Source organism: Maylandia zebra, linkage group LG8 (assembly GCF_041146795.1).
Source record: "Maylandia zebra isolate NMK-2024a linkage group LG8, Mzebra_GT3a, whole genome shotgun sequence".
Lineage (NCBI taxonomy): Eukaryota > Metazoa > Chordata > Actinopteri > Cichliformes > Cichlidae > Maylandia > Maylandia zebra.
The window spans coordinates 21,077,794-21,093,057 of NC_135174.1; the positions used below are offsets into that span (position 1 = coordinate 21,077,794).

The window sequence follows — 15,264 nt, forward strand, 5'->3', positions numbered from 1 at the left end:
TCTTCGTCCACTTGGACAGATTCCATCTCATCATTACATTGCAGTGTAATGAAACTGCAATGCTTTCCTGCTCACGTAGCATAGTACTGGATAAGACTGTTGTTAGAGCTATTTCTTAAAAATGTCCAAACTTTGTAATATATTGTATTATTTATTTAATCCAGTCTGTTACTGTTATTGTTTTGGAACAACTGTAACCAGACATTCTGAACTATTCTTTTGCTGCAATCTTCCTGTCTTTCCGTCTGTGTCTGGGTCAGCTGTGGAACAACTACTTTCATCTGGCTGTGGCCTTCCTTACCCAGGAGTCATTGCAGCTAGAGAACTTTTCAAGTGACAAAAGAGCTAAGATCTTCCACAGGTGAGAATGAACACTCTCAAAAAAACACGATGCCCTAATTTCCCACCAGCACAGCTCGAGTTCCCTCCCCAGCATGACCATGACAAGACTATGTATAATTCATCAGATAAACTATTTTCACACCCAGATATTGTCCAGTGTTGAACTCTCTCGCATGCAGTGCACAACAGGGCATTTTACACCGTGGTAAACCTGGCATTTCCCCTGACAGTTACCTAAGTTTTTATATTTAACTATGGGCTTAATTGACTTTATATTGGGGTAGCTGTTTGGTTTAAAGCCATTTCTGACCAATCTGAACATGTGCTTTCTCACATACATCCCAGCAGGGTGATATCTAAAAAAGGTTGTAGTGCATGTGCAAACACGGCTTCCTGTGGTTCTGGCAGAGGCAGTACAGGCCTAATAAAGCTGTTTTAGTACTGCTGCTTTTGTCGACATTACCCAGCAGAGCTGTTTACAAGAACACAAATGTTCAAATCAGTCACGTCGGACATTAGCTAGTGTTTACCCTTCCGGCCCCCCAAATACAGAGTCCCAAAAATCAGGTAACAGTTGTTGAATTCAGAGCGAGGCAGTGGGTGTCATTAGTCTTTGTCTCTTGCACACTGTACCTTGGCGACACCTTTGCCACCACAAAAAAAAGTATTTCTAATGGTAAGAACATGGTTATCCTGCTGTTGGCTGCTACATGAAAGAAAGAGCCGTTATGAACAACATCCAGACTAAATTATTCTTACATTGTCCATGTTGTAAAATTGCAAAACTTTCAAGGCTAGGAAGAGGCATATATTACATTCAAAATGTAGTTACTGGGTAATGTTCGATATTCAGGTCATCACTCTTCTGGGGGTTTTTTCATTTGTTGAAGACAGAAACTGAAGGCGAAATAAAATTGTCTTATTATACCGCCCATAATTTTTAAATAGCTGAACGTTTAAATCCTTGAAATTTAGACCTTTTTACTGCTTCTAAAATCTACTTAATTGTGCTTTCAGCTATAAATTCAGGGAGCTATTCATTTCGTGTTCATCCGGCTCCCTTTATCCACAAAGAGCCATTCATCTACATTAGTGTTTCTCAGAAACTGTGATAATGCATCCAAATGTGTAAATGTTTTCTGGGCAGACATAGCGCATATTGGCTCTCATCTTCATTTTGAGGAGCTTTTGACACTGAAATATACATCACGCTGGCTCACGCCCGACAGGCAGAATGCTCGTTTGTCAGTGCTTTATTATTGGCTGCGGTGAACTCCCAATAGATAATAAACAATGTTCTATGCAGCACAACAGCCAAACACAATGCAAGATCCAAGCCACCCCCACCAAGTCTTTTTCGATTTGTTCTAAGCAAAAAAACAGGAATATTATCGGGATTGTCATTTTTTTCCCACAGTCTTTACAACTCTACCTGCACACTCTCTTTCTCCACCGTCCCTCCACCTACTGCTCAATTTTTTTAGCCTCTACCTCTCTGCATCCAGTATCCTTGTCTGCTTGTAGCTGAATTGTAAGCTTTCCCTGCAATACCAATTATTGTGCCTTGCTCAGAAGCAGAGAGCAGAGGGGTGAAATCAAAGATTTGTGAAGCACAGCTCTTTAGCACTTTGCATTGGCTTTTTTTGTTGTCCCTGCATCACACATCTACTAGTGCTGTTTGTGAAGTTCTGCTCCATTACTGGAGCCTGTGTAATCCTAATGCCATTCTCACACTCAGACCACCGAGGCACAGATAACAAGCTTACATGTCTGCATGCCCTGAGTGGGAGGATAAATATATCTATGGCAGTCTGGGTCTTATTTTTCTTAGTTTCAACCATCATTCCCAACACCCATTGTAGTCATAGGCTGCTGATTATAAAAGATGGACGTAGCCACTGACGTCACCTTTGTGGATTCCTCTGTGGCTTTGGCTTGTTTTCAAGAACCCTGAGCAGTATTTGAGGGGAAACTGCATGGTGATACCATAGCAACTTGTCAGTCACAGACTTAAAACTACAAAATAAAAGCATAAACACATCAGAATAAATATTTACATAGTAAAAAGTGATAAATAAAGCAAGATTTGCTGTGATTTTCTAACAAATTTGCATACATTCTGACTTAACTGATAAAACCTCACAACTATAATAGAATCCTTTGGCAGAGAAAAATAATATTTAAGTTTTCTGTACAATAAAATATTGTTATTGACATTTTTTTAAACAATTTGCCACAATAAAACAGGGTGTTAATTATTTGTCTGACCTTAAAAATCCATTATAATCCTTGTTGATATTTGTTTATGTCTTAATAATGGCTATAATTGGCAGAAACTGTGCAATTAATTTTAACCATCATTTCCCCTTTACTTTGAAATATATGCACTTACGCAGAGAATATGGAGACACAGACACATGTACTCATAAATGAGCATGCAGCAATGTCATTGTCATAATAGCCACTTTTGAGTGATGAGGAGAAGGAGCATCGTATTGACAGGTTTTGTGAATATCTCACACTTCCTTTGCTTCAAGCTTTGATCACAGCTGAGCAGCCCTTATAGGGCTCTGCTTGTCAATCTGTTTTCTCTGTATTTTAGTCACAACCTCTACTGTTTTGTTTTTTTTCTTCTCTGCCTTGATGTTTGCCCTCTGACCCAATTACATTACACAACACAAACTACAAGGAGCCCCCAGTCACACACTACTGTCTCTCTCCAAATGTTTTATTCTTAGTTAACCTCTCCTACAGGTTTCTGCCCCTGGCTGACAGGTATATGTTGTAGGGTCTGACAGCTGACAGTCATAGCTGCCTGTCCGCTGCCTACAGGAGTGTGACAGAACAGCACCGTACATCTGTCTCAGCCGCAATGAGGACACGCTGCCTTCTGCACAGTCATCTGAACGCCCATATGTGGGAACAGAAACGCACTTCCTACGACTGATTCATGCAAGCCGTGAGCCGTCATACTCGCAGATATACACAGGACTATATTTCAGCCCCAACAAGATGCAAAAACAGTCAAACATGTAATACCTGATACATAAAAATGCAAATTGATTTATTTTTATAACTTTGCCAAAAACTGTGAGGATTAATCCTCGGGCTCTACCATTTAACAAATAAGTATGGGAAATTGTTTTGACCCAAACCAGTGTGTAAAGAGGTGATGCAGCTGCTTTTTCAGGATTCTGTCAAAATACATTAGTGTGTACGGTTGGAAATTCAAAGGCTGTTTGGCAGTGAATATGTAGGCTTACATCAAGTCAGCAAATAGTGGCAAGCTCCAGATGGTTTTCTTTTTGCTAGCTGTGGTTGATCCAAAATGCACAGAAAAGCTGGAGGTCTGAAACAAAAAGTTTGTCCAAAGTCTGCTACTGCCACATCTACTACATCTAATAAAGATATATATTTAATATAAGAAAGAATCAGCTGTAAGTCAAATGTACATGTCACTGGGCTATGGGAGGAAGCTGGAGTAGCCACAGGAACCATTTACATGCACAGAGAACATGCAAACTCCACTTAGATGGAACCCATATTCTACTTAGGCAAGGAGGGGTTTTGAGTTTATTTGAGACCTTTCAGCTATTTTTCAAATCTCACAATCTTGTTTCAGTCACGTCAATATATTTTTTTTCTGTTTTATCCACATTCCCCAGGAGATCTGTAATTATCTGCAAGTGCTGTTTGACAATTAAATCTCGATTCTTGCTTAAATATAACACCCCCCAAAAAACAAAACAAAAACAAAACATGGCAGCGCAGCACAGGTTTTCATACCAACAATCAGAGCAGGGGTCAACCACGCAGGATTGTTAAGCAGACACTATGATGGTTTAGCATTGCATCCAAACAGAGCCGCGGTATATTAGTTACTTGTGTTGGTCTGAACGTTGTAGGGATGTCACCAGAATCCGTACTTAAGGTACCTTTTGATACCAAATTTGTGAAAATGCTGCAGGCCTTTTTTTTTTTTTTTTTTTAAACCAGTTTCAGGATTGGCTTATTCTCCTATGAAATGTTCAGTCTGTCAAAGGAGCAAGAGCCATTCAGTTTGATTCAGGTGATCGGATTCAGAATACCCTTTCTGCCCTTCTGCCTGCTGTTTCCACTCTTGTTAGCGTCTCCATCATTCACGCTTTGTCTTTTCCTCTCTGTCCTTTTTACTTCACTATATGTCCTTTCTGTGACCTAAGGACAGTACGATAGGCAGCGAAGACGGGCACCAAACTGCCATGAAGATTGGTTCATGACCCAGACGTGGCAGAGCTGATCAGTTTATAAGCCCACAATACGCACAAGCTAGACAAAGAGTCAGGGCAAGAGCTCTCCTTTTAGCTTCTTCTGCAAATCTTTATTTTATGTAAGGGCTCTTGACACACAAAGTCGACCTAAAAATACTAGCACCAACAAAGATTGTTTGATCAAACACTTTCCCTTGTGTCATCATCCTTGGATTTTTTTTCCCCGTCTTCAAATATGTACAGAGAGCAGAAGACAGACTAACTTACTGTCAGCTTCTGTGTATGTTGCGAACTTGCATGGAAACATCTCATTAGGGTGTGTTTGTATTTCAAAGAACATTGTGGAACAACAAAACTAAACTAACTCACCATGATCCCAGATCAATGAATCTGTGTCATTATGAATTTCATTATGACAGTCTAATTTTATGCTTTTGAAGCGATTATCATTCAGACATAGATGAGAGAGATTGATTTATTCAGCTCCCTGCAGGAAGAGAGTGGGAAACTATTTACTATATATTTCAGATAAATTTATTTTGTGTTAAGCTAGGTCACTGCATAAACTATATGGACCTCGATCAGACCGAAAAGCCCTCATCAGGGCTATGAAGTACTTTTTTAACTTTGTCACAGCTGATGTTGAAAACTGTGACCTGGACACTTTAAAGAAGGCCTGTTTACTTCTGATTTTACTTTATTCACTTCTCCTTCATGATCTTTCTCTCAATTCAGTTCACATTTTCATACTACGGCAAACACTGACTTTGACTCAGGCGCAGGACGGCACAGATGAAACAGGACAGCTATTTAAATTTGGAGTATATTGCATTTTTTAGGCAGTTGAAATAGTCATAAAGAACTGTTTGTGTTTATACTGCGTATATCGAGTTTCTCATCTTCTGTGGATATTACAACAGCCAATGTGACATTTATACCTTGTTTGTGTTTCAGGTACCAGGACATGAGAAGACAGATTGGCTTTGAAATCAGGGATATGTGGTACAATCTAGGTAACTAAGCTCATTCCATGTGTCGCTATCGATGTTTCACTTTCAACTGATAAAATCCCTTTTATGCATGAATTTACTTGTTGAAGCAGTGTTTTCTCAGTTTATCTTTATTATTATCTGCCAACCAAGTAACATGTCAATCCTGCAAGGTATATGTTAACAGTCGTGTGTTAATTAGTGTTATTTTGTGCAGTAAGAGAGAGACACGGCAGTCAGATCTCGGTGGAGTGAGATTGTTGTATACAGGGATTGGAGTGTTAAGATTTTGGCATTCATGTCTACCGTTTCATTGCAACCCACACCATCTGATCCTCTAATTAGAGCTTTCCACTAGATTAGATTGATTCATTTTCTGGCCTTATTATACCCATTGCTTTTTTTTTTTTAACCAAGGTGTTTGGTTTTCACTTATTTACTGCTTGACTGATGTGATGAGAGGAGATTTGCTAAACATCAGAAGACACATTTCCTTATTGTTTGAAACTGCAACTGTTAAATCTGGATTAAGGATTATCTATGCCTTGTTACCTCACTTATGCTATTTGTTCTGTCAAATTTAAATTCTGCAAATGAGCTGTGCAGTTAGGTTGCACTTACATGTTCTGTTCTCTCTCTCTTTTTTTTTTTCTTTCCTCTCAAAGGGCCCCACAAGATAAAATTCATTCCGGAGATGGTGGGTCCTATCCTGGAGATGACACTAGTTCCTGAGATCGAGCTGCGAAAGGCCACCATCCCCATCTTCTTTGACATGATGCAATGCGAGTTCCACTTCACAATGCATTTCCAACGGGTGTGTCATTTAAAACATGAACTACAGCTCATCTTTACTTAAAAAAAAAAAGATTATATGTAAGATGAAAATGAATATACATGTTCATTGGCCAATTTATTAAGTACATCTTTCTACTACCTAGTTGGACCTGTCGTCTTAAGCCTCCAGATTAAAGATGCTGGAAACGTTCTTTAAAGATTTGTTCTTTAAACGGCATTTTCACCCAGAGAAGTGGCACTCACTGGCAATTTTGAAATACCCTAGAGATGGTCTTGACTGTGTCTACAGTCCTAAATGCATGGAGTTATTGCCAGCTGTTGCAACTGGCTGATTACATATTTGCATCAACAATCATTTGAACAGGTGTCCCTAATAACTTGGCCCGTGAGTGTGTATATGCAGTGCATAGTGCGTATAATCAGCTATGTCATAGAAGACACCTACACATGTATATATGGGAAAAAGAAACTTTTTATTTTTATTTTTTTAATTATCGCACCTATTGATGTTGGCTTTCTTTCTTATTTTTAGTACATATTACAAGATATTTTCTGGATGCTCTTAGTTTTTCATCTTTTACTAATATTAATATTGTAGATGATAAAATCTTCAAATTCATTGGACAGGTACATGAAGAAATATTATTTTAATTTATGAAGTATTCACTCACTGGTGCACACCTCCCAACTTTAGTTCGGAAAGATGTAACTGAGTTTCTTGCTTATTGGAAACAAGGTTTTAGATGAAGCGAAACAATAAAGGAATACAAAGGTAGAACACAAGTAAGGAAGAAGTTTTGTAGCCCACAGCTTACTTGTAATTCTGCAAATCTCATTTTGTTGTGCTGCGATTATCAACAGCCATGGTAAGTGGAACTTAATGTTATGCCTCGTTACAATCCAAAATTAAGCCTTTCTGCATGAGGAAATCCATTTGGTTACAGCTGTTCTGTCATAAAATTTCACAGGCTGTTTTCAGCTTTGGGATGTTTTCTGAGAGCTGCCGAAATACGTGATGTGTACTTCACTTCTATCATAGTAAAGAAACACAGCACTTTCCAAATGTCTCTTTGCTCGCCATTGTAGTCTTGTGAAAACCAAAGCACTCCAATATCATTTTTACTGGTTGCACAGCCGTGTCCTTTTATAGTGAAAGTGTGCAAAGCTTTTATATCTTCTGTCTGGATCAGGATCATTTTGGGCGATTGCTACTTTCCTATCATTTTCAATGAATTGTGATCAGTAACGTTTTGATTACAATTGTGAGAACTAGTATATTTCCTGTACTAGTTCTCTCTCTTTCTCTGTGTGTTATAAGTCCTTGGCTTTCCAGAAAACAGCATTCATATCTTTTTCTACTTTGCTGCACTTTTTTTTTTTTTTCCTTTACTCGTGTCCAAGACACACGTAAATCAAAAAGTCAGTGAAAAAAGGTTTGTTTCAGCACAATGAAATTCACTTTTTTATACAGCTGCTACATACAAATATTGGAAAAATAGATCCATGCATCACTGTCAGCAGATACAACAACTAAAGAGCAAAAAGTACAGGCAAGGTGTCTCATGATGCAACTTTCAGTTGTGTCCTAATAGAATTTCAACAGATAAAGAAAATCGGAACCGGCTCACAGCCAGTTCTGTTGCAAATAAGGGCCGATTTAAGTTGAAGCGTAAACCCTCACAGCTGGGTTTGTTGGAGAGAGAGAGAGCAACAGGGAGATGGCGTTAATGAATTGAAAAATTAGCTACACTGATTATTTACGCCTGCTCTGTCTAATTGCAGTTTGAGAACGAGATCATCACCAAGCTGGATCACGAGGTGGAAGGGGGCCGCGGAGACGAGCAGTACAAAGTTCTCTTTCAGAAAATGTAAGTGCTGATTAATGGGCAGGATTATGCCATTCATTTATATCATTCATGAGCGTAACCTGGCTTGGGCCAAAGCGAGGAAAACAGGCTACCCCAGTGATTGGCTTCTTTTCAGACAACTAAGAAACAGATGTACTTCCTCTATTAAGAAAGCTAAAACAGAATATTATCTGTCTGTCACCACTGAGAACCTAAATAATCCACAGAAGTTCTGGAAAATCATTAAGTCTCTTTCAGTGAGTAAAAGCTCCCACGCTCTACCCACCTATGTTTTTAAGGATTCTGTTCCTGTTTATGATAGGAAGGAGATTATGAATTGTTTTAACAAGCACTTTATATCTTCTGGCTCTTTGTTTGACTCTCTGAACCCAGTCTCTGTAAAATCTGGCACAAACCTTCCGGTGTACACTGGTCAGCCATTTAACTTTGTTCCTTTCTCTGTGCAGGAGGTCTGTAAAGCTCTTAAACTGTTAGATCCTAGAAAATCTCCAGGGCCAGACTTACTAGATCCTTACTTCTTAAAACTGGCAGCTGATTTTGTAGCAGAGCCTCTCACAACACTTTTCAACCTCACACTGGACATGAATAAAATTCCCTCAGTATGGAAATCAGCTTTTGTTGTTCCTCTATTAAAAGGGGGCGACCCAGCAGTGTTAACTAATTACAGACCAATATCTAATCTATCTGTGCTGGCCAAAGTTCTTGAAGCTCTTGTGTGTGAGCAGTTAAAGGAGTTTTTGCACATCAATGCCATTTTATCTGAATATCAATCAGGCTTTAGAAAGAATCACAGTACTATCACAGCTGCAATTAGAGTGGTAAATGATATTACTATTGCACTTGATAAAAAACAACACTGTGCATCCCTTTTTATTGATTTGTCAAAAGCATTTGACACTGTTGATCATTGTATTTTAAAACTTAGACTCTTCCAGTCAGGACTCTCTGAGAGAGCAGTGGCATGGTTCTCAAACTACCTCAGTAACAGGACTCAGTGCATTAAATCTGACGGTCTATGTTCTGACTTTGTTACAGTGCACAGCGGAGTGCCACAGGGTTCTGTATTAGGTCCCCTTCTATTTATCATTTACGTAAACAATCTTAGTCTACATGTGCCAGATGCAAACTTGCACTTCTATGCTGATGATACAGTTATTTACAGCTGTGGTTCAACTCTTGTCCAAGCCATCGACTCCTTGCAGAAAGCCTTTTCTGCTGTCCAGCACTCATTACATCAGCTTAAACTTGTTCTCAACGCAGACAAAACAAAGCTCATGTTGTTTTCTAAATCAAGGAGACGAGCCCAAACAATCCCATCAGTAACCACTCTTGAAGGTAATAAAATAGAGTTGGTTCACACCTATAAATATCTGGGAATCTTAATTGATGACTCGCTTACCTTCAAACCACATGTAGAGAATCTTGTGAAAAACCTGAAGTTAAAACTGAGATTTTATTTTCAAAATAAGTTGTGTTTCTCTTTTAATACAAAGAAGCGGCTTGTTGCTGCAACATTCTTGCCTGTGCTGGATTATGGTGATATTCTATATATGAATGCTTCTGCTCAATGTCTTCGAATGGTTGATTCTGTGTATCATGCTTCTCTGAGGTTCATCACTAACTGTAAATTTCAGACTCACCACTGTGAGTTATACTCTCAGGTAGGATGGCCTGCTTTGGTAAGTCGGAGGAACTCTCATTTATACAGTTTTATATATAAGGCGATACTTGGGTTGCTGCCTTCTTATATATGTTCCCTGCTTGTAATGAAACATGCTGGTCGGTATTCTCTTCGTCCGCATGGTTACTTATTGCTTTCTGTTCCATTTGCCCGAACTGAACTTGGTAAAAGAGCTTTTGTCCATTTAGCACCCTCGGCCTGGAACAAACTGCAGAAGGAATGGAAAATGACTGAATTCATTTCATTAAGTGATTTTAAATCTAAACTACGAATCCTTGAGGCCAAGTCCATAACATGCAACTGTTTCAATTAGATTGATTGTCATTTTAACTGACTTTTTATTTTATTTGAATTTTATTGAATTTTATTTTTATTTTATTTGTATTCTTTCACTTATTGTTGCATGTGTGTTGTTGCTGCCTGTGTTTGAGTAATTTCGGTAACTGTGAGACATCTGCTGCTGCCTATCTTGGCCAGGTCTCCCTTGAAAAAGAGGTTTTTAATCTCAATGGGATCTTCCTGGTTAAATAAAGGTTAATAAATAAATAAAATGCCTGAGCCTCTCGCAAGTTAGATAATGCTAATTGCAACATAGCACTTCTCAAAATAATCACAGTGTGCTGATGATCACAGGACTTGCCATCGCAGCTTGCCTGCATAATGTCTGCTTTCGGAGCAGATGCTAACTCTGTTTTAATGTGTAAAATAGACAGCTTCAAAGACCAGCTGTCAAAGACCATCTTAATACATACTTCACATTTGTTTCTCTGTGTCCCCATCCAACCTCATGACACAAACACCAGCTTACTGGAGCATTGCAGGAAGCACAAGTACTTGGCCAGGACGGGTGAGAATTTCGTCACTCTGGTGGTGCGTCTGCTGGAGAGGCTGCTGGACTACAGGACCATCATGCATGACGAGAACAAGGAGAACCGCATGAGCTGCACTGTCAACGTGCTTGTAAGATCTCTGCTTTCAATCCTGAATGCGCATAAGCCGAGTGCTGGTGATACATGCATAATTAGATTTGAACCCCCTGCGTGAAATGATACACATGAAATGTATAAATAACAATACAGGTAATTGTTTGTGTTATCAGCGCCTGGTTGTCTGTCATAGGTTATTGTTGCCGGTAAAAAACACCGTAATGATGTAGAATTACATACAGACGGCAGTAGCAGGCATCTCGACATGTCAGTGCATTAAAGTGTTATCCCTGAGCTGTTCATCTAAACCACCCTGTTCTTTAAAGTGACATTTCATCTGGAAGCACCAAAATGTCACTTTTAGCTCACATGACTAGGCATATTGAAAAGACTACAGACATATGGCCTATATTTCATATTTTATCTGAGCGAGTCTGCACTTTAAATAACTTTGGTTTCACTGAGAATGTGACAGTGAATACGACAGTGCCAGTCAGTGTACTAGGTGCTTGGATGTGTGCCCGCTACAAGCCCTGATACTGTTGGGGGTTTTTTTTTTTTTTGGGGGGGGGGGGTTGTTTTGTTTTTTTAATTTTTAAAATAATCCACCAGTAACTTCTTTTTAGATAGTTAAACAGAATGCAACCATAGTTCTCAGTGGAAATCTATGTCTTTTAAGCCCGTTTTAATGCTTTGTCTTTCTCCACAATGTAGAACTTTTACAAGGAAATAGACAGAGAGGAAATGTACATCAGGTAAGCTTCTGCGTGTTAACCATTTGTTATATTTGAAGCGTTTTTGTCCCTGTGAGGCATTTTAAACACTACAACATAGATGTAATAAGGAGTCTTAGTTGAGCTACATTTTTGCCTCCCAAAGATTAAATAAAGTAGGTCTCCAGAGACCCAGAATAAAATATTTGATTTTGATAAAATATGTTTCCCAGTCTGCAATCTTACCTGTCAGTTTTCCATCTATTTTTCAAGCGGTATTTGAACTAGAAGAGCCTGTTAAGACACATCCGTCTGGCAGAGTTAACCCTCTGTCTGTTAAAGTGTGAAAAACCCCCCCCTGTCATGACCCATAAATCATTGCTTTTTTCACTGCCAGGTACCTTTACAAGCTGTGTGACCTCCATAAAGAGTGCGACAACTACACTGAGGCTGCTTATACTCTGCTTCTGCACGCAAAACTGCTTAAGGTACCCATGCACAAGGCCAACAAAAAATAAATGTTAACGTGCATTCTCTAAAATATCTGAAGCTGCACACAGAAACACTGAACCACTCTTAAGCTGCTGTCAGGCAGATGTTAAACGTAGGGTTAACGTGTCAAGCAAATGACTTGATTGGGCTGTATCCCTTTAATTCCAATGTGGCACATGCGACACCTTTTAAGGAGGCAAATTTGCACAGCAGCCTTTTATTTGCACAGCCAGTGCAAGTCACAGCTAGTATCTGATCTTTAATTGAAAAGAAAAACCTGCTCATGTTCTAAAACAGAGACAAAGGTAGCTTCAACCACCCTGGATACTTGAAGATAAATGTGTACTTTGGCGATCATCATCACCTCAAGGCATCCCTACTTAAAGGTGCAAAAAGGGCATCTTTCTGACACAACTTGAATTGAGCACATAAATATTTATAGATTATCAAGAAGCATTTATTTTATGTTAGTACCTTTTTGTTAGTAGTCATGCTCATAGCCTTGAAAGTTTCTATCTCCTGCCAAAAATACACCGCATCCACTTGCAAAACTCCTCATACAAAGAACTGCAGCGTCTATTCCCAGCTGGGGTTTGGTACACCCTAAATTTGAAGTTGTTCCTCTCTGCCTTTTATCCAAAATGGATGCATCCAACATCTCATCTGTTTTTGCATAAATAGCTGGCTGCTTCAGTCTTTGTGCAGGTCTCATCAGGGAAGAGGATGCTGTGACTAAATCACATTTTCCTCACTCGGGAGTCACAGTAGCATCTGTAGCATGAGTTCTATGTTTTATTATTATTATTGTTATGATTCTGCTCATCTACAAGTGACTGATCTTTATTCACGTCGAGGCCTGTGTAGACAAGAATGAATGAGAGGGAATGCCATCCATCCATCCATCCATTTTCTTAACCCCTTATCCCATTTGTAATTGTCTGGAAGAGGGAAGTCTATTCAATTTGTCATAGAGTGAGAGGCAAGGTACACCCTAGACAGGTCAACAGTCCATCGCAGGGCTAACACAACCATTCGCACACATCGATTCAGCAATTATCCTACCATGCACAGTTTTGGACTTCACGAGGAAGCTGGAGTACCTGGATGGAACCTTAACACGCAGAGGGAGAACTACAAAATTCCAGAGAAGGAATGATTTATATATAATTCTGTATCCTCCAGCATTTATAGAGTAAGACTGGCTATAATTAGTGTCCCAGTAGAGTACCTGCAGCAGTGTAATAACATTGATGAATTCACAACATTTTCTTCATAGTCAGAGATGTATCAGCACTTGGGTTTTGTCGATACGGGGTCACTGCTCGTCCATGAATTACCAGAGATCCTTTTTAACATATAAATGCAGTCCAGCACTAAAGGATCAATAACGTAAGCCAAGTCTTCCCAGAATCCTTCCTTATACCACAGCAACGTGGTGCAATTTATTTTTCACCCATTGTCCGTGAAGGCTATGCAAATATTGAAGCTTTGCTATTCAAATGTGGCTATCACAATAACGGAAGAAAAAAAAACCTGGTCAGAGATCTTAACTCTTCAGGTTACTCACAACACCATAGAAACCAATTAAAATTGGCCAGTAATGAATCAGCCCTGACAGAATCATAGGATTACGCTTGCTGTACACAGAGGCCAATCAGATTGTCTGTCTTTCTGCCAAGATGCTATAGGCCGTCAGAAACCTTATTAGTCTCTATAGTGTGTCAACAATAAGAACAAAAGATTCTTTCATTGTTTAAAAATGAAAAAGCTTTTCTACTAAACAAGATTAAGTAAGTGTGTGACTCAGTTGTATCTAGTGTTTACACTGGTAGTAAAAGCCCAGCTTCTCTCTACCCTTGGAAGCTCCTGGTGCACTAATCTGTAGATTCTCATTCTAAATGCTTTTTATGGGGGGGGGTTGATATGCTTTTTCTTATCTAGGTTTTAGATATTGAGGTCAGCATATGTTCAAGTTGAACCTATGAGGCAAAAGCTCAGGCTTCTAAGAACTCTGTTTCAGACACACGCTGTTGTGCTGAACATCTCTAACATGGTTCTGCCAGTGAGCACAGCTCCCCCTCCCACATCATGTTCAAAAGTTCTGTTGGTGAGGTACAACTACTCAGAAGACATTTGGCTTCAATGCAGAAGGAAAAGCACTAAAACGGCTGCAGCTAAGGGGCAGCACCGAGGCCCAGTATAAGATAGAGAGGGTTATTCTGAACTGCGAGTCATGCAACTCTGCTTCAGTTGCTTTGTGTGACTCAGTAAATATGGATCTCCGAATGTGCTTATAGTTCCCCTTTAACACTAAGCATTAGCCACAGGAATGCTACACTTTGCACTGATGCCATCAATGATTCATTCAGTATATACTGATATGGGTTTCTTGCAGAGTTGTTTCCATCTTGCATTGTCAAAGTACAGAGCAGCTTATAAAAAGAACCACACATCACTCTAACCCATTTACACTGGATATAAGTCAGCAATTGATTTCTTGTCACTTTTCCTTTTTACTCTGTATCGTATTGTACAGTGTTGACCCCAGTGCTAACGTGTTTTCTGTAGTGGTCAGATGAGGCATGTGCAGCCCACCTGACACAGAGAGACGGCTACCAGGCCACCACTCAAGGACAGCTTAAGGACCATCTCTACCAGGAGATTATTAATTACTTCGACAAGGGCAAGGTAAGGCATCCATACACAGTTACTCACACTCATAAGCATAAGTGGACATAATGATTTTTCCTCGACTCCTGAGATGCTATTTTTAGATGTTGTCGTCTCAGCTAAATAGCCTTCCTGGCTTGAAAAGGCAGGTTTTTAAGACTGAATGGAAGTTTAATGTGCTGTTTCTGCAGAACAGGCACTGATACAGTGATAATCCCCTGTTTTTAGTTTCTGCTCTTATGGATGAAGGCATGTATCCGAGCACACAATGTAGCTCTTACACGTTCCATTTAAAACCTCTTTTCTTTTATATTTCTCTTCACTGTTCCCTTTTCTCCTTTTCCCTCATAGCATGTCAGGGACTTGAATGCCAGAATGCCTTAGCCAGAAAAATCTTCCAGCTTCATAGGACCAGAGCTGCTGTGTTATTTTGGTGTATTGCCTGTTATTTGTTCCAAAGGAGAAAAGTGTTTTTCAACCTGCAAGCTAAGCCTGGAACTGAATCCGTAGGACTGAAGCCACAGCTTCTCAAAGATGA

At 39.4% G+C, this 15,264-nt stretch overlaps 1 protein-coding gene across 2 annotated transcripts in view; it reads left to right on the forward strand.

The window, feature by feature from the left end:
- The window catches only part of dock1 (dedicator of cytokinesis 1), a 208,748-nt gene that overhangs the window by 162,173 nt on the left and 31,311 nt on the right, over positions 1-15,264 (forward strand). For both annotated transcript variants that reach the window (XM_004561173.3, XM_004561174.3), the window contains exons 31-38: positions 261-361; positions 5,547-5,605; positions 6,247-6,395; positions 8,159-8,244; positions 10,729-10,885; positions 11,566-11,606; positions 11,962-12,052; positions 14,625-14,744. In XM_004561173.3, the coding sequence (XP_004561230.1) occupies positions 261-361; positions 5,547-5,605; positions 6,247-6,395; positions 8,159-8,244; positions 10,729-10,885; positions 11,566-11,606; positions 11,962-12,052; positions 14,625-14,744 (804 nt within the window). The remainder of the gene's footprint in view (positions 1-260; positions 362-5,546; positions 5,606-6,246; positions 6,396-8,158; positions 8,245-10,728; positions 10,886-11,565; positions 11,607-11,961; positions 12,053-14,624; positions 14,745-15,264) is intronic.